At 42.8% G+C, this 19,200-nt stretch overlaps 6 protein-coding genes across 6 annotated transcripts; 2 read left to right on the forward strand and 4 right to left on the reverse strand.

The window, feature by feature from the left end:
- Nucleotides 1-103: 103 nt before the first annotated feature.
- On the reverse strand, nucleotides 104-1,631 carry EAE98_003132 (uncharacterized protein; the record flags this gene model as incomplete). Its single annotated transcript, XM_038950752.1, has 2 exons — nucleotides 104-623; nucleotides 679-1,631. The coding sequence occupies 2 exons, from the start codon at nucleotides 1,629-1,631 to the stop codon at nucleotides 104-106; spliced, it is 1,473 nt and encodes a 490-aa protein (XP_038813281.1).
- Nucleotides 1,632-2,644: 1,013 nt separating this feature from the next.
- Nucleotides 2,645-5,119, reverse strand: EAE98_003133 (uncharacterized protein; the record flags this gene model as incomplete). The annotated part of the gene is made up of 4 exons (XM_038950753.1): nucleotides 2,645-3,952; nucleotides 4,005-4,151; nucleotides 4,202-4,633; nucleotides 4,685-5,119. 4 exons carry the CDS (start codon nucleotides 5,117-5,119, stop codon nucleotides 2,645-2,647), a joined length of 2,322 nt encoding a protein of 773 aa, XP_038813282.1.
- Nucleotides 5,120-7,253: 2,134 nt separating this feature from the next.
- EAE98_003134 (uncharacterized protein) lies at nucleotides 7,254-9,842 on the forward strand (the record flags this gene model as incomplete). The annotated part of the gene is made up of 1 exon (XM_038950754.1): nucleotides 7,254-9,842. One exon carries the CDS (start codon nucleotides 7,254-7,256, stop codon nucleotides 9,840-9,842), a length of 2,589 nt encoding a protein of 862 aa, XP_038813283.1.
- A 794-nt stretch (nucleotides 9,843-10,636) lies between these two features.
- Nucleotides 10,637-12,069, forward strand: EAE98_003135 (uncharacterized protein; the record flags this gene model as incomplete). Its single annotated transcript, XM_038950755.1, has 2 exons — nucleotides 10,637-11,231; nucleotides 11,313-12,069. The coding sequence occupies exons 1-2, from the start codon at nucleotides 11,134-11,136 to the stop codon at nucleotides 12,067-12,069; spliced, it is 855 nt and encodes a 284-aa protein (XP_038813284.1). The 5' UTR covers nucleotides 10,637-11,133.
- Nucleotides 12,070-13,270: 1,201 nt separating this feature from the next.
- Nucleotides 13,271-15,907, reverse strand: EAE98_003136 (uncharacterized protein; the record flags this gene model as incomplete). Its single annotated transcript, XM_038950756.1, has 4 exons — nucleotides 13,271-13,473; nucleotides 13,529-15,028; nucleotides 15,118-15,573; nucleotides 15,628-15,907. 4 exons carry the CDS (start codon nucleotides 15,905-15,907, stop codon nucleotides 13,271-13,273), a joined length of 2,439 nt encoding a protein of 812 aa, XP_038813285.1.
- A 1,303-nt stretch (nucleotides 15,908-17,210) lies between these two features.
- On the reverse strand, nucleotides 17,211-18,928 carry EAE98_003137 (uncharacterized protein; the record flags this gene model as incomplete). Its single annotated transcript, XM_038950757.1, has 3 exons — nucleotides 17,211-17,933; nucleotides 17,988-18,665; nucleotides 18,743-18,928. The coding sequence occupies 3 exons, from the start codon at nucleotides 18,926-18,928 to the stop codon at nucleotides 17,211-17,213; spliced, it is 1,587 nt and encodes a 528-aa protein (XP_038813286.1).
- Between the last annotated feature and the right edge of the window lie 272 nt (nucleotides 18,929-19,200).

Raw genomic sequence — 19,200 nt, forward strand, 5'->3', positions numbered from 1 at the left:
AAGCATCGAGACTTCTAAGCTAATGATAATGGCAACTTCAACTATATCAAGTGTTCAAAATATTAGTGTATATATATATCGCCTGCAGATAGACTAGAATTGATCATCGCTTGTCATTCCGATTCCAAACGAATTCTAGTTTCTCCCCCTTCACACTCGAATTAAACCACTCAAAAATCTCAACCTTCTCCTGACAAACTCTCGCACCCCTCAAAACATCACTTTCTACCACTTTCTCCACCGCCATATAAAGTTCCACCGTAGCAAGATTCCTCGCAATACACGCTCTACTACCTGCACCAAAAGCAAACCAATATTTATTCGCTTCCGGGGTGACATTCCCTTCCAGCCATCTTTCCGGCTGAAATTCATGGGGATTTGGAAAGACATCTGGATTAAAGTGGAGCTCGTAGGCAGAACAGCCTACGATAGATCCAGCGGGGAAGTAGACGGATTTGAATGTCCATCCACCGATAGGGACGACGTGAGGTAGACGAGTGGGATTTGCCATGCTGATGCGTAGACCTTCTTTCACTACAGCGGAGAGGTAGGGAAGAGCTTGGATTTCTTGTTTGATGGGAGAATTTGTATTTTCCATGATTTCAGTCCGGAGGATTTCATACCTTCAAGTCTGTAAATACTTCTTCCGCTAAAATCACCAAGAGGATGTTGACTTACTTTTCCGGACACAACACCAAACATCGAAAGATAGTTGCCATATTCATACCTGTAGAATCCGTTCCCGCAAACATAAGATCTTTGCATGAAGACTTCACTTCCGACTTGCTGAACCCCATATTGAGTAATCGACCGGGATAATTCTTACTCTCCTTGGGTGTAGATTCCACAAGATTATCCACAAACTGGTCCACCAACTTTATGGAATTTTCAGTATGTGAATCCGTCATGAATTTTTCCATAAACCATGATAACCAAATAAAGACTGTATTTGGTAAATAGAAGAATCTTCCCACAGCTACAAACGCATCCACAAATGCCGAAGCCGAAAGTCTTTCTCCTTTCTCAGAAGTTCCATTGTAATTTTCCGAAAACAAATGTGTAGAAATAGCATCCAGCGCCAAACTCCTCGCCAGATTCAAGTAATTGACTGATTCCCCTCCATCAGCATCCTCCTTCATTCTCCTCACCATATTTTCCACACATCCATACAACGCAGCCTCATTATCCCTAATACTTTTCGTCGAAAACAAGGGCATAACCGCCTTTGCCCTCGGAGCCCTAAACTCCGCATCTGTGGTCGAGAATATCGTCTTATGACCATCGACATCAAAATTTGCATAACACGGAGCTTTGGGAAATCCGCCTTTGGATATGTAGATTGGGGTTATGGCATCTGCATCTGCGATGTCGATTTCCGATGGAGAGACGCGGACAATGGGACCATATTGGTTGTGGAGTTTGTGGATGCAGCTTGCTTCGTCGCCGATGTAGGCATGGTAGTGGAGCCAGAGGGATGTGAGTTTGGGGAGGAGTGGACCTGGGATGTGGGAGAGAGGGTGCAGCGTGCAGCGGTAGGTGCAGCGGAAGAGGAGGGATAGGATTGTAATTGTTATTAGAGCTATGAATGGGTTTGTGGTTAATTGACCTAAAACCTGCTCGAGAAGAGCCATGGCAAGTATGAGTTGAGGAAGAAAGGTCAATTGAGTAAGGTAGGGTTTGTGAAGGTTTAAATAGGGAAGAATAGTTGTATGACTGATATCGATAACAATCGAGGTGAGTTCATGGATACTTCGATGACTCAATAATTGATATGATTGAATATGCCCACCAATGAAATAATAGCCATTTGTGCCGCGATAGATAATACCATCTAGGAAGTCTAACCCATCTTTCTGCACTTCATGCATGAAGTTATCAATATATACACGTACGGTAACATAGGTACATAGGTACTCTACACCCAGTGGAGTGAGGGGTAATGAGGACCGAAATGGATAAGAATATGTTATCGCAACTCTCATAGTAATACTCAGCTTGGAAAAGACATCGTACTCTAAGATTTGTTAATTTGCTTCCAGAAATTTGGTTTCCCTTTATGTATTGTCATGACATTAATCATATAATTATTATATTGCTTTGTTTTGTTTTGAACAGGAACGCATATTGGGGTCTCTTTAAGCTTTTTGGCGCTGTGGTTTCAAGAGGCGTATGCTGACAAATATCCTGGATCATTCGCTTTCCATAATAGCAATCTGGCGATGTCAAAAAGATTTCGACTCAAGTCGTTCCCATCGTGTTATCAACTGCTCGGTCTTTGTATAATTAACACAGGTGCTATTACTAGAAAATCTGAATTTAAGTTATTTAAATTGAGCTCATCATTTCTTCAAAGTAACGATAAGTTCAGCATCAAAACAGCTATTGAAGGCTTTATCAATCAAGCGGTAATGAAATGTGTGAAACTGCCTCTTATTTGATTCCTTTGTCCTTTAATTGCCAGATGCAACGCTCTCGCTCCAATGTCCACAAAAGGATGTTGTGTTCATCACCCTAAAAATTCGTGGTCCATCCTTTCCCCTGAGAACCTCCCTCTACCCCTACATTGCTCGCTTACTTGCTTCGATCATTTGAAGCTGCGCCTGCAAAATACTACCCAAAGCTTCAGATGTACATCTGAAAACATTCACGATTTTTTGGTTGCGTTTATGTACTCTTGAAGCTCGTCTCGTTTCTCCAGTGCCGACAACTTTTCTTCATCTGACGCTGTCGGATCCCTTATCAACCAGAGAAGTGCTTTTCTCGCTCCTCGCGCAGACTCAATTAATTTACTATTATGGAAACTCGTGCATTTCGTTAGCAGTATGAAAAGTTCTGCTCTCAATGCTGGTTTCAGAGCCGCTCCCAGATCATCATGGAGCATCTGATTACACAATGGCTCCAAGGAAGCCACGTCCATATGTGCCAGGGGCGCTCGAGCTCTTTGTAATTTTGCTTCAAAGACGGCTTTGTTCTTTTGTGCACTCGACGCATTGTCCGCAACGACTGTCGCGTAATCGGATTCAGGGGAGAGTTTTCTGCGACTAGCCCAGTAGGTATCGATGCTATTATTATAGTACCTTTGCAAATTCCTATCATTTTCTCCTTCTATGAATTTAAGTGATTCGATAAGCTTCAATAGATTTGCCCCGAAACTCTTGAGGTTGATACGTTGTTTGATTTCTTCCTCATGGTACCTGTCGCTATGTAAACTGGATTTAATGGCTGTTTCCCAGACGATAAGTCTGTGAACGCAAATATCGAAATTTTGCAGGCACGCATCCAAGGCTTCAGTGAGTTTGTTCAGAGATTCAGTCCATTTATCAAGCCATTTCTCAAAATCATTCTCGTAGTCTGCTTCCTCGATATCTGGTTCTGGTGGCTCTTCAAAGTATGCGAATAACCACGCGTAATCCATGAGTGTTTTGGATTGTTGATGCATAGTTGTGTTGATTCCATAAAACAGATCGCGAAATCTTTCAAGACGAGTTTGAAGAGTTTTGGCTTTGTCGATTCTCCCTTCTTGATTTAACAAGAGATATTCTGCATAAGTACGTTTACTTGGTTTCGAAAACCCGTGCAGGGTGGGAGTAATGACTGACACGGGCGATAAATATCCGTTGAAATTAGACGGAAGAACAACTTTGTATTGGTAATCAATATCTTTAGCATAATCATCTTCGATGGCGATTGCATGTGCATAGCCTATCGAACTTACAGGGTGGAATAACCCATACTTTCTGGTATGTAACGACCAGAAGTCCTCTGATCGAAACTGGGTATGCATATATATAGGCAGAGGAGATGCCCATGTTGAGCCCAAGGGCAGTACAAGCTGAGGTGCATCACCATGCCTTGCTGCGTCGTATTCTGGCCATGGATCTAGAGTGCTTCCTAAACCAGGTCCATCCGTTATTTTATTGTACAGTATTTTAGAGTGTGTGCCTCCAAACACCTGAAGTAGACCTGATTAATATGAACGCTTTGGATTGCATGGGATTTCTTACGGAAGCCTCGCCTGCCCATCCAAGTTCAGACTTTTGTTCTCGACGCCACATTGGCTCATAAAGTGCACCATGAGAAACCGCTTCGTTTATTTCCTCTTTGAGAGAGTCTCCATCGAAGGTGAATTCCTTAGCATATCCAAGTACATGCTGGTCTACTGTTATGAGATGGTAAGACAATGAAGAGTGGAGCAACAAACCATAAACTCGTGATACATTGACGTTGCCACATACCATTCCTCCGAAAGCCTTTCTGCGTCAGACAAGTTGGGGTTCATCAACACTCGAAAGCTGTATATATTATACTCAGTGACTATCGTCATATTTTGACGGTTGTATGTGGAAACTGCAACGAAGCTTTGTTTTGGAAGAGCAGATGATTCCATTCCTTCATCACCTTGGCTTTTGGCAGACTCATCAACACCAAATGCCAGCGTATAATGGCGCATCAGGATTTTTTTCTCAATATGATTTAATTCCTGTCTTGTTCGAAAAGCATTTGTCGAATCGTATGGCAGGGGATGAAAGCGTTTGAAAAGTTTTTGGATTCCAGGACCAAAACGAAACACATCTTGATGCTTGAATTCTTCGATCGGAATTGTCTCAGTACTTCCGAGTAGTAAAGCTTGAACCTATTCTCGTTAGCTTCCGATTAGAAATCACAGGGAACCGAGAACACATACAAAAGGGTCTAAATGCATTCTCGCCAACAACCTCGAAGCGAGTTTTAAACACGGTTGAAGATGCTCCCAAATGAGAGGATTTTGCGCCGTCCATGAAATTCCTTCTTTCTCTGAACTACTTATTGGAAGTACTAGGTCACTTGATTCAACCCACCTGCTTCGTTGCATTGTTGGATTGATCGGATTTGAATCTTCTGGAATGGTTAATGATCTCAATGATACAACGTCGAGATCAACTAGAAGTTGCGATGTGTACCCACGTAACCTGGATTGTTGATACGCTGTTCTTTCTTCACGGGAGGCATTGGCAGACGGACTGGTAAGGTTGTATGCAGATATTGGGGTGAGTCCGCTGTGGTGTGAGCCGATGATAATGGCTATAGGAGTCGGAGGGGCACCATATTTCTTCTGATAAAGGGTCGGTGAGATTGGCATCTTTGGTAAAATTTGGAATCTTGTAGAAGTTTATCATCCGTGTGATATTAGCAAAGATACCGCCTGTAAGCACATAGCTCATTTGAAATTTGTAGACATAGAGAACAAAGCAACAAAGAGGTTTTGTATATTCAAACAAAATTGCATTTTACATGAATGTCTTTGATGTTGAATAAAGAATTAGTGCGAAAAACACAAGGACGTTATTCCATTCCCCAACAATCTTTATTGAAAGAAATTTATGAAACCGGTTGTGATTATTTGAAAGTCATCTAGATGATGATTATGCTTAAGGCTTAGTACATAGTAGGATTTATGATTAGTGTTGACTCAATCGTGAAAGCTTTTCAAACATTGGCCTGTCTTGGTCCCCTTTACAGGTGACCCATCAATAGAAGGTAGTCCATTGATTTACTACCATCAATACCGAGAGCTCTAGCTAAACTCTGTCAACCCCCACTGGCTCTACGCATCTATGGGCCACAATCTTCCGATGTTCGCCTAGTACACTGCGTCGCTTGCATATCTTGGAATATATGACTAGTCATAAAGTTAAGAATAGAATTCTGAGTCTGTAAGAGCCAATTGAAATCAAACTTCCAGCAAGAACAGAGCTTTATTCGATATACACAGAGCAAAGATGGAAAGTCGCTAATGTATTGTTTTCAACAGATACTTCCTCCCATCATAATGGTTCCTTCTCAGTTCTTATCGCTGAGAGGTGATCAAGATATCCGTACCACCCCTTCACTTCCCGCTTCAGGTGCAAGTAATAGTTTGGCTTCAGTTGAATACACTTGAATACATTATGGAATATACAGAGTCCTGCACACGTATGATGGAGTGACAATTTTGAAAGGCACATCAAGGTGACTGTACTTTCAATTCTCGGTTTTCCCCGAATTCTGTGGCCTTTTGTTCTTGGAGGACTTCCCTCGTTCTGGATATTAATTTTTGCAGCGATTCGAAATCGGCAATATAACCCATTGACATCTATGAGATTCTCATATACCGAGAATATAGGAGGGGAACCTGCGAAATCCGCAACTCAGAAAAGAACAATGAGATTTGATGCGATTTTGATGGAAATACCTCCCCAATAGGTTTTTGTACGCTGGCACTTCGAGTCTAGACGATAGTTGTATTTTCAACAAGAAGTCGACCTCTCATCTGCTCTTACTCGGATATTGACCAGATCATCATTGATGGGGGCCATGCACTGGATCATCAAAAATCGTCCACCAAGCACATATTAAGCCAAACAAAATCTCAGATCAATAGTGCATACACCAACACAACCGTCTTCTCCAGAGTGGCCAGCAACTAGTTATATGGTAACATTCGGAGGCGCAACCCGATTTTATACCAGTTTGGTTTGAAGTAACAAATTGCTCCAGTCGATGTAGCTTTCTTTAAAGCTCTTCATAGGAGATATCTCAATGGCCCAATCGTTGTCACGCCTCTTGTGAAGCAATGAAATACAGAAAATGTTGCCAATGATCCAAATATCGAGGACCCTAATAGAGAAGATGGAATAGCAGGCTCCAGACCATGTGTTGTGTACAGTATGCAAACAAGCTTACATGATGATGATTTCAATAAGGCAAGAGTAGATTGAATTGGGGGAACTACTATGACCGGATAAAAGAAAGTATCAATTAATAATTTTACTCCAAAGCTTGGCCTTGGTGTGAGGCAGGGAGTTGGCATCTTCCTCAGTTTCTCGTAACTCACTTGAGATGTACTGTAAACGTGTAATCGGTGCGATATCAATGGTACTTTGACTAAAAGTTTTCGATCAATAACTTCTGATCTGATTCCCTTTGGAAATAATTGCTCACGATATCACTGTCCAACGATTAGCTACCGAGTACACAACAGCGGCGATGGTTAAATGTAGACAAGGGGCATAATATCATTTTCTAGTATCGATATATCAAATGCTTCGTAATCCATTGGCTAAGAAATCACCCCACGCGGGACAGGGGTGTGAATATAGTAATTTATATCGGAAAGCAATATTTCAAAAAAGTTCGCAGGTACGAGTAAATATTCAAGCGATCAAGGTTATCAACAATCTTCAATCTTTTCGAAGAGTGTTTTGATAATCTTACCATTCAAGCACCAATTAATTATGCTCACCGCACGTAAAGTTCCGAGAGCATGCCAGTCATGTAGATCCCAACTTCTTTCTCTGTTCGAATATGGATTCACAAGACCCACTGCTTCGACAGCTTCTACACATTCAAGACTTCGCGATATCCGACATCGATCAATTCAGCCTCGCCCTAATACCTTACGATTATTCTCAACGACTCTTACTCGATCAGATGAAGCTCGAACGACCACAACTACACCAGGGCCCGAAGTGAAAGCAACAGAAGCAAGAGCAACAGAAATTGAATTGTTCGTGAGGCAGGCTAGACAAACATTCGGAGAAACTTTGCCAAAGGATTATCTATCTGCTGAGGAGTATCAATTATATGAGCGATTGTACGGTGCGCCACTGCGTGAAACAAGGCCGGAGGACTTAGAATATCTGCAGGTTGAGGAAGAGGATATTGGAGAGGATGGCCCATCTAGGAATGTTCTTTTGAGAGAGAACGCTGACGGTGAATTTGAAGAGATTGAATTCGATCCAGAGCTGGGGTTTAAGGTTGTAGAAGATGGCACTGACGGGTTTGCTTCTGCCAGTGAGGCTGGAGAAATGGGAGTTGAGGAAGAAAGCGAACCTGATATGGAATTGGAAGGCGAGGAAATATCAATGGCAACAGAGGCTTCTGCGGGAACGGATTCTACTAATTTAACATTTCAAGCTCAAAACCAAAGAGAGGTAGATGCTATCGCACGGCTACAACGCGATATGGACGAAGCAATGGCACGAGCAGCAGAGCAAGAAGATACTGTTTTTGACGAGGACTACGAGGAGGAAGAATCGTCGGAAGAATCTGAAGAAGAACTATTTGAGGATCCCGAAGAATTTGAGGAAGACGAATACGACTCATATCTTAGCTCGGACGAAGTTCGTACACATCCGCATACTAGGACCGCTAGATTTGGCACATCCCCAAGTACTATATCACTGCCGAAAGAACAATTTGTTACACCAATTACCGAACTGCTAGAGAGAACAAGCATGAAACATGTTACCGAGGCTGCACAGAAAGCATTTGGTGGAAAGTGGTTACCATATTCTTCTTCTACTCCAAACGTAGGAAAGCTTAAGCTTTTACCACAAAAACACGTTGGACTTGATGCTTCACAACACAGGATGAGCGAAATTGAAGCAGATGCATATTTGGCTGGTGTAATGTCAGGTACTTATACTTCTGTTATGAGTACGCTGGTTGAGGTACGCAAACGATTAGGGTCCGAATGGATTCGTGAGATGTTGTTCAGGGAGGGTGGCCAAGGTCCACGAATTCTCGATGCAGGTGCTGGTGGGGCTGGTATTGTAGCATGGCAGGAAATCTTACGAGCCGAATGGGATGTATTGAAAGACGATGGTATTGTCGAAGGAGACGTACCTCCATCTGGGAAACACACGGTTCTCACTGGAGCAGATACATTGCGACACCGAATTTCACGATTTCTCGACAACACTACCTTTCTTCCAAGACTTCCTGATTATGTCCATTCATCCAGTGGCGAGGCTCAACTTGATGGTGGACCCGCACAACCTAGGAAAATGTATGATTTGATTATCGCCCCGCATACCTTATTCCCACTGAAGGAAGATTTTCGCCGGAAACACATGGTACAGAACCTCTGGTCAATGCTTGATCCCAAAGGAGGTGTACTTATCCTGATAGAAAAGGGCTTACCACGTGGATTTGAGGCTATAGCAGGCGCTCGGTCTCTTCTGCTCGACTCACATATTTCTTCGCCTGGTGACGAAAGCGTCGAAAAAGAACTTCAATCTCTTTCAGACAACGAATCACGTTTTGCGGAGAAAGAAGAGGGTATGATCATTGCACCGTGTACTAATCATACTAAGTGTCCAATGTATCCAGTCCCAGGTCTTACCCCGGGTAGAAAGGATTTTTGTCATTTCGAACAGCGATATCTCCGACCACCTTATCTACAGAAGATTTTAGGTGCTTCTTCTCGCAATCACGAAGATGTTAGATACACTTACCTGGCGGTACGAAGAGGCATTGACGCTAGGAAAGAAGAAGCTATTCTACAAGGAGATGCTGCCACTGACCAATCATTTGCTGGCTATGAAGAGCATAATTTACCGGATGGCCCAGAAATGCCTGAAGAGGGTGATATACCATTCCATCCATTATCACTCCCAAGATCTATGCTCCCACCTCTCAAACGTCGTGGACATGTCACCTTGGATGTTTGTACACCATCGGGTAAGTTGGAACGATGGACAATCCCTAAAAGTTTTAGTAAAGTAGCGTACCGCGATGCTAGGAAATCCAAATGGGGAGATCTTTGGGCACTTGGTGCTAAAACGAGAGTTCCCCGGCAGCCTAGATTAGGAAGGGGAGGAGAAGGTGTAGTCAACAGTAAGGGATCCAAACCAGGAAAGGTCCTCAGTAAATCAGCGGCAAAGAAGAAGAAGAATAAGTTTAATATTATCATGGGTCGTGATGGTATGGAAGGTCTTGAGGAAAGTAGAGATTCGAAGAGAATATTCAAGCCTGAGAAGAGAACTAAGGGGGGACGATTTTTCAAGCCGAAGAAGCCGATTACCGAGGATGACATATAAATGCTTTCTTTTTTCGCATTATTTTGCACGAAATTATACCATGTATGCATAGTATGGGCAATTTCTGGGACATGTAACTATGGTTCTCTGCTCCACAATTTGATTATAACTTCACACCCTTATGGAAAGCTGCTTCCATGACTTCTAGAAAAGAAAAGAGTCTCCGTTTGTATTTTCACGCACTTTGAGTTGTTATACGAGTATCCGCCTCGCACGGCGGGAAAACTTCCAAGGCATTTATCAACCTCAACCCCTGAAATACGGATTATTTAGACTTTCAATTTCCATTTCCAATTCGATGTTCCACCATGGATGAATGAGTGGGCCAATCGATCAACACCGCCGCTTGGTCTGTGATTTTCGCGACGCTCAAATTGAACCACAATTTAACATGAACGCAAAAAGGTATTTCTGTAGAATTTTCAACCACATGTGTTTCAGTATCTATTTTGAATTGCAAACCAAGAGGATCTATGAAGGATCCTGTCACACGGCGGAGCAGAGCGTTTAAGCATGGATCTCAATATGCATATAATTATTATCCAGTGTCTATACCCCTTTTTCTCAAGGCCAAGCTTTTGTTCAGGTACAGTCCTGATCCACCAAGCTAGGTCCCGGATAAGCGAACGAATCTAATCAAATCTCTTCCACTTCACTTGCCTCATAGCCACAATTCTTATCTTATTTGCGGCTAGATAACCAATAGATTCCCTTCATTTTTGACATGGAGATCGACTGTTTGGAAAAAAGTGCCGCTGCATAGATCCTCAATTTTAACCTCATTTACTACAGTAGCACTATTGCACACATCAATTTCTAATTCTCGTTTCCATATTTTCTGTCAATCTAATGATCGAAAGGTAGTTTGCCTTTTAAGAACGGTAAGGTAGGCATACTTGGGGTCCGAATATTAATAATGTCTTACCTGCTGCTGTCAATGCTTGTGATGTTTTTTCTTGGTACCAATAAACATCTGGTATTTTGATTATTGTCTGTCTTTCAATGTCTAGTCACCCTTCTGTATGATATTGATTGATATATTGGTTGATTAGCAATTCACCGCCATCATCATCTATCTTTGTCATTCATTTACCAACGCCGCATTGTTCGGTATTCACTCTCATTAATACGATTCCTTTCCTTAATTTTTACTCCAGTTTCATTCTTTTTGACCAATTCTTGCAGGTGCTCTTCGATTGTTTATAGAGTGAACTATTTTTTTTGTTCGTTTATTTGTTTCCGTGGAAAAGCTGTTGCGTGCGCACGAAAAGTGCAGATATACCTAATTAACATGGAATACCATCTCTCCTTTCTTTTGTTGCCGGCGGTGAGCTGGGCAGCTGTAATTTCAACTCCAGCTTCTGCTGATAGAAATGTTGATATCAATGAGTATGTGCCAATTTCCTAGATTCGACAACATATATATCTCAACCTACCTCAATAACAAATTGCTAATTGTGTATCTCGCAGAATTAAATCGAACCCCCAATCCCCACCAATCTGCATATCAAACTGCAATGTCCCCTCATCATCCTCCCCTCAAAGCCTCGAACTCCGCGACTATGAATACCACAGCAATACGCATTCATTCCACCATGCTAAATACGACTCGGATCCCCCATCCGGTCCTCACATTCCCACGTCATGGAAAGTAGCTATTGGAGTTAATGCTTTCGTACTCCTCATCACGGCATCGATATTAGGAATGCTAGTCTGGATACTCAGGAAAGAATACAGAAAGAGGAAATTACTACAAGGCGATCCGGGATTTGTGGGCGCAAAAGATGGATTTGGGAGGAGAATGAAGAGCGCGCGGAATGCGAGGGGGATGGGAAATTCGAGGAGTGGGAGAGCGAGAGCTTGGAGTTACGATCCGATTAGGGAGGAAGAGGAGGAGGGCGAGAATATCGGGGAGGGGGTTAGATTGGGGGGTTTGGCTTTGGGGGTGAACGGACAGGGCCCAATGACTATGCCGCTAGGTATGAATAACACATTAACTCTTCCCGGGACTGGCATCGAGAACGAAACTCTAGAAAATGCGAAAGGAAAAGGAAAGGAAGGCACGAAAGCAAAAAGAGCATGGAGGGGAAAACATGTACGATTTTCAAGCTGGGGAGGAGAGGTCGATACGAGGGATACGCTTGGGGCTGTGGCTGGTAGCAGTGGGAAGGAAAACGGCATTGCGGCTTTGAGGGCGGAAACGCATGAATATGTGCAGACGCCTTAGATCGGTGGCATTTGTGCTGAGAGTTGTGTTTATGAGGGGTACCCCACCTTACATATTTTTGTCTATATGGAGGGGAGATTGTACAGATGTGTGTGGAGCGGAGTATGTATATTGGGATGCGCAGCTAGACAGAGGGGAGATATCTGTGCATTAGTGGCGTTCAGCATTCATCTATTCATTCAAGTCATTCAAAAATTAGCGGGATCAGGCGGGAGTTTTCACAGTAGTTTATTTCATTTTCGTCCGAAAGAATCAGTTTGCATATCCCTCTTGTCCACTCCGCTCCTCGCGTCTCCTCTCCTATCCAATTCCAGACCCAATCCCCCCTTTGATCAAACAATTTCTTGAAACAGATTCGCCACCCCCCTCTCTGATTTCCGAAGATACCCAACTGTTGCATATCTGCAAATCGGTCCGGAACGCGGGGACAATTGCCGGTAAACTACTTTTTCTTTGTCATATAATTTTCGAAATACAAGATGCGAGACCAGAAAATCGATGCGACGAACAAAGAACCAAATTCGGCTTTTGCAATTGTGGGCGAACGTGCAGAGGATGTCACGACCTTTCGAATATTCCTTTGTTAGTGTGAGGATAGGGGATAGGGAGGAGGCGAACAGTGTCCTAAGTCAAGGAGTAAGGCTTTGTGGTGATGCTTACTAGTATCCTAGATGTTGGAGCTAGGGAATAAGAAATCGATGTTGGAGAGGATGGGAAATTAGGATCGAGATGAGTTTTAGAGCTTTGTTCGTTGAGAGGAGGGGGAATTTTTGCTTTTTTCGATGAATGGGTTAAGTGGATTGATGTTAGAGGAGGTTGATTGGCAGTTTGTTTCACACTATCTTTTAGAGAACACAATTGAAAAAGTAGGTTTGGTGAGATGTGCAACAAAACGATATAATCGTTTGTTTCCTTGTTTCTTTTTTTTGGGTTTAACTAAAATGAGCTACTGAGTCTTGATCTGGAACACTAGCTTTATTTCGGAGTTTTTCTACATGTACGATCATCTTGAGAATGCCCCTGAGAATGGCATGTGATATATAGAAGTCGTACAGCATAGGGGTACGGAACATAGCTCATTGGAAAGAAAATGTGAATTCTATTCTTTATTTCATGGTATGACTCCCGAGGTCCTTGAAGCGGAAGATCTGATGACAACGCTACCCCTATATATCTTTATTACTATACTACTGTCTAAACATTATTCCTCGCTTTTAAATAAAGCAACATGATCCACAAACCCCGCAATATTGTCAGAATAATTCGCAATATCTATCCCATCAATAGTGATCATACTCGTGATACCTACTGTATTCAGGTTGTAAATACCGATCTTCGAGCTGTCCCCCTCCAGACTGAAGATTCTAGCTTGACAAGCCTCGCCATTTCCTTGGGCAGAACACGCTGGTCCAGATATGTTAGTAAAGTAGCCAATCGAGATAGATTGGAGAAAACTTACAAGTACTATAATTATCAAAGAAACTGTACATTCCAGCGCCATATACATAGACATGCTCGCTGTCAATGATTCGTAGACCCCATCCTTCTGCACAGTTCTCTCCCGTTGTATTTCCACATGAGCTGGCGAAATCGGGATCATTCCATTCATCCAATGCTGGAAAGGGGTAAATCGCAACGGGGTTCGGTTGATAATAGGCAGTTTCCGTCTGAATCTGCCCTGCAAAAATATCTCTCGTACTATCAAACTGATATTGATATAAAGTATGATGCTCAACAGCAGTCCCAATAAGCCATATAGCTCCTTTTCTAGATTCGCAATAAAGCCCACGGCCTGCATAAATTGTGATTTGAGATAGATTAGGGTCGTCGATATCGTGATCGGCAACCCAAAACCAGTTGTTTTCTAGGTAAAGACCGGATGCATACTTGGTGATGTGCATTGACATGAACGCAGCTCTACACTCAAGAACAATCTCAGTACTATTAGCGGTAGCGGGGCAGCGGTCCAACTGGAGATCAGAACCCACGAATCCGCCAATACGCGTGTGGACATCCCAAAGTCCGGAAGGAGACCACGCTGGACTGGCTAGATTCCATTGAATCAAAATGGCTCCTCCCATATATCCTTGTGTCGAAACAATCGTATCCGACCATTCAACAACACCTCTCTCCAGGGGGAGGCCAACTTGGACAACAGGTTGAGGATGAACAATATCTGTGAAAAATGATCCCGATCCCATGATTACTGGATACGATTCACCGACAATCCTCGAACGGGATGGAATATGAATAGTCGACGTGACGAGGTAAACTCCACTATCGATATAAACGATCTTATTGGCGATGGCCGCGAGTGCAAACACATGGTTCAATGCATCCGTGTCATCAGTGACCCCATCTCCAGTAGCACCCGCTGTACGGACTGAAACGAACTCAGAAAGCGGATAGTCTTCATACTGAGGTTTTGAACGGGCGTAGAACTTTCCACGGGGGGAAAGAGACTCAGAGCGAGGAAAGGGAACAATATATCCCTCAAAGCGGGTTGAGTTATTTGGTGTATATTGATTTCCTTCTCCCCATCCATTGATGATCATTGATTGGTTGCTAGTTCCAGCCAAAACAGTATTTTGCCACTCCTGAATGGCAATTGAAACATTCGTCAAATGGATATTATCAAGAATAAGATTTCCTGCAGCCTCTGGCAAAGATGAATTATTGTAAGCTGTGAGGATGGCGACGTCAGTATCTCTGAAGCTACTGTCAATCAGTGTGACAGACACTACAGCTTGGTCTGATGATCCGCCTGAGGACATATTCAATCCAGTGGTACAATTGTTGATATTGATTCCCATATATGTCCATCCCCAGTCCCAGATTTGGTCAATGGCTGTTACAGCATTATTGAAGGTTAAGTTTCGAACTGTAAATTGCTGGTTGCCAAATACGGCCCCCGTTTTGCCGCCATTAAAGATCAGATCATTCATGAAGCCACCGGAGCCTATTATGTGTAAGCGTTAAGCATTGGGGTTATGACATAAAGGAAGTGGGTGGCTATAAGAAGTGAGAATCGCCAGGTGGCCAACGTACCTCCCTCGATGAACAAGCCTTGCTGCTTAGTTCCAATTGCATCGCTCATTTGAAATACAATATTCTGTAGACTGGTGGCTTGTGCAGTAGGCCAGTGGATTCCATAGGCTGATGAATTAGACGGGATTTCCGTCAGATCCAACACCAGATTACGAATCTGACGATAGAAGACATTTGTGGCTCCAAAATTGAGTCCATTGGCCCCATATGTATCTCCGTCAATCAAACCCAATCCAGTGAAATTTGCAGTAGCCTTAACTACTGGGAGTTGGTTTGGATTACCTATAATCTGAGTGATGTAGTAATCAACGATGGAAGATGAGATGATATAAGTCCCAGCTGGGAAGTATACCGTGGCAGGAGTTGTTGTTGTAGATTGACAGTCGCCAGGTTTGCATCTTCCGCCGGAACTGATGGCTTTGTTGATTGCAGCAGTATCATCTGTTATACCATCCCCTTGACGATGTTAGAAAGCACTAATAAATGGTATAAAATTATGATTATGTCAACCTTTGGCTCCAAAATCTTTCACATTGCGGAATACTTGATATGAGGTGTCGTTAAAATTGAAAGAGGCAAGTCCCTGATGAGCGATTTCCTCGAGCCAATATGATGGCGCAGAAGAATGACTTGTCGTGGTGATATTATTAAATTTCCCAAGCGGACTGGAGACAGCCAATGAGCCTTTGACTGACGCAAGCTGAATAGTAGTAGTAGAGGTGAGGATCGAAATCACGCTCTTAAATAATAGATTTAAAGACAGAAATAGAAAGAAATGATAGACGCCCATATTTGTAAGGTGGTTCGAATGTTTTGGAATTTAATGAAAGTTCATTCTGTGAGCGAATCGGGTATGAATTTGAAAAGAGATATAAACAACCAAATGAATGTCGACGTTAACGTTGTGTTTAGTCAGTTGAATAGAAAAACAAAAACAAAAAGACATTGAAGACACGGCAATAGAAATGTTGATATAAAAGCAAATACAAAATGAACTAGATCCACGCGGTACCATTGTCACTTCCTAATAGGAAATCTGGATCAACTAGCCATCCTATCCAATATTTGTGGTAGTGACACAACTGTATTCGCACTACTCATCTCCACCTATCTTCGTGCATGTTATCGCCCGTCTTACCTTGATGCTTTCGACTGCGACAGGAACATCGATAACGGTGTCAATCCTGTCGGATGGCCAATGTCCAAATTAAGATTTACCTCAGGTCCATAAGAATCAAGTCTATCAGGGGCAGATGATGTCAATTGCACATGCAGCTGAGGGAGACCTATTTTAGGAGATTCTGATCATCGAATGATCGTCGAATATTGAGACTAGACAAACACCAGTTCTTCATTCGGAGCTTGGAGCACGTGTGTCATTACACAACATCTTGCGAGGCTTTTCACTATCTGAAAATACGGCATGGCGGTCCGAATTGTTGGATCGTCGTTTTTGATCTCTGTTCGGGGAGACTTTGTACTGTGAAATGTAGGGAATGTCGTGGAGCGTGTGATGAACCGTTGACGCGTCAGACTTGGTCATGTGATCAGGGCCTTCTTAACAACGAATAAAATTACAAAATCCAAAACATACTTGCCTCAATATTGAATGAGATTTGAATGGAGGTACGATTAGGTGTATTGTAAGATTGAATAAAGTATCTACATATTCTACGCTTCTTCCTTCTGGAAATGTAAAACAAGGGATAGTCTTGACTCAAAAGGGTCCGATGTGTTTTGGATTCGATGGGCTTAACCTTATACGGTTTCAGATTCGTTTTCGTAAGATTTAAAAACATGAAGAAAAAAATCAGTCTATTTATCATATGGCAGTACCACGAGCTCTACTTACGATTGACCGAAGAAAATCGAATGTAATTTCGATTTGTAAATAATTATTACCAGTTCATTGAAGCTCTAGTTTCTATCCTGATTCTATCCTTTCCCGTTACCATTCTATCCTCTATACCTTTTAGCCATCTAATTTATGTTGTCATTACTCGTTAACCTGGTGCACTGCACCATGGCTATATACCATGGAAGCCATCCATAAAATCCTCTGTCCACTTCTTGAAATGTCATACCACACCAAATCACGATAGCGATACAGTAGAACTCGAAGCTGGAGTATCTACCACAACCCTTGAAGTAACTTTCATACCATGCTTGCCATCCTTTTCGAATCTCCCCTCATCTTGTGTTCCCAGATACTCCACGGGCCCCAATTCCACCACTCCACCACTCGTGACTGCACCCTTCCTATTTCCTTTCCTAAAACTAGCATCAATTTCCTCCAAACTCTTCCCCCTCGTCTCCGGCATCCAAAACACTGCCACAACGACTGTTACCAAAGCAGCACTTCCCCACAACCAATAACATCCACTCGTGCTCTTTGACAGAAAGATAGGCGTCGTAAATGCTATTATCCAATTCACCACCCAATTAGCACTCAATCCCAAACTCGTTGCTCCGGCTCTGGTTTTTGCACTTTGAATCTCGGCTACGTATACTCTAAAGGTTACGGCCCATGTGGCGGAAAATATAATGGCGAAGAGGTAGATGCAGATGATAACGACCCAGCGACCGGCGCCATAGGAGGAATGTACTGAATCGGAAGCATAGAGAGAGGCGATGATAAACATAACAATGAATTGACCAGCACCACCGACGATGGTGCTAGTTCTGCGACCCCATTTATCGGCGAGGATAAAGGTTGGGATAGTTGTAAGGAAGATTAGGAGAGCGGAAATACCCGAAGCGAGAAAAGAAGCCGTTGAGGAAGTTAAGCCGGCGGATTGGAAGAGGAGGGGTGCGTACTGGTTTTGTCAGTTTTGAGATGTGAGAATGTGGAATAGATTAGAGAGACATACATATAAGACACCATCAATACCAGCCGCCTGCTGGATTCCCATCAAGAATAGCCCAAGAACTGTCCTCTTCCAAGCATCTGGTGCAAAAATCGCAAGCATATCTTTCGCTTTTACTTCTTGGTCCGCCTTTTCATTATCATCTACATCATCGTCCACCTTTTCTCTCTCTTTTTCTGGGAGGTTCAAATCTGACCATACCCTCTCCGCTTCCTCAAATTTTCCTCTTGCCGCTAACCATCTTGGACTTTGCGGTAGAAACAGCATAGTGCTGGCCGTGAACAAGAATGCGATAATCGCTTGTACCGCAAATGGTAATCTCCAACTCAAACTTGATTCTATTCCAACAGAACCATAGCACATAAAATATCCTACCAGAACCCCCATAGTGGTGACGAGCTGAGGAAGACTAGCCAAAGTACCTCTCTGGGAAGGTGGTGATATCTCGGTAATGTAGACGACTAATGTGCTTAGGAAAAAGCCCTCGCCAACACCCTTAACAGCGCGCCCGATGAAAATCTGAGGAAGGTGGAAAGAACTACATTCAATAGCAGCACCAATACCAAAGATGAAGGAGCCGATTGCAGTAGCTGATAAGCGACCAAGAGTATTGGCCAAATGACCAGTGAATATTGAGGAGAGAGCTGCGGGTATGAGGATTGTGGAGACAAGGAGGCCATGCTGGAGAGGGCGGATTGCGTTAGTTTTAGTTGGGCAAGACAAGCGAAGGCGAAATAATGAGAAGGGGGGCTACACACAACTGTTGATGAGAGTTTGCCGAAAGTTTCGTCGAATTGAGGCATCACTGTTAGGGGACCAATAGTCCCCGTATCAAGGCCAAATAGAATACCACCAATTGATATAATGATGGATGCTTGTATGTATTTTGGGGGCATCGTTGAGCATTTGGCAAGCCATGGCTTGCAGGAGGAATAAATGGTCATATCTTTGAGATCAAGGAAATTATGAGGTTATGAAGGTATATTGAAAAATAGTACAATACACTGATGGAGGGGTTCAATATTAGAGAATAAGAGAACGACCCAAGACACAACTATGTGAGAAAGAAATAGAGGTTAATATAGAAAGGTACTTATCTTCAACTGTTACACTATCACTTAATGTTTCCACAAAATATTGGAAAATCTAGATACAAACGCAACATTGATAATGTGATATTGCGGACAACCTGCCTGCTCGCATTTCTCTTTCGAAC

This window comes from Botrytis deweyae (assembly GCF_014898535.1).
Source record: "Botrytis deweyae strain B1 chromosome Unknown BDEW_005, whole genome shotgun sequence".
In the NCBI taxonomy this organism is placed as follows: Eukaryota; Fungi; Ascomycota; class Leotiomycetes; order Helotiales; family Sclerotiniaceae; genus Botrytis; species Botrytis deweyae.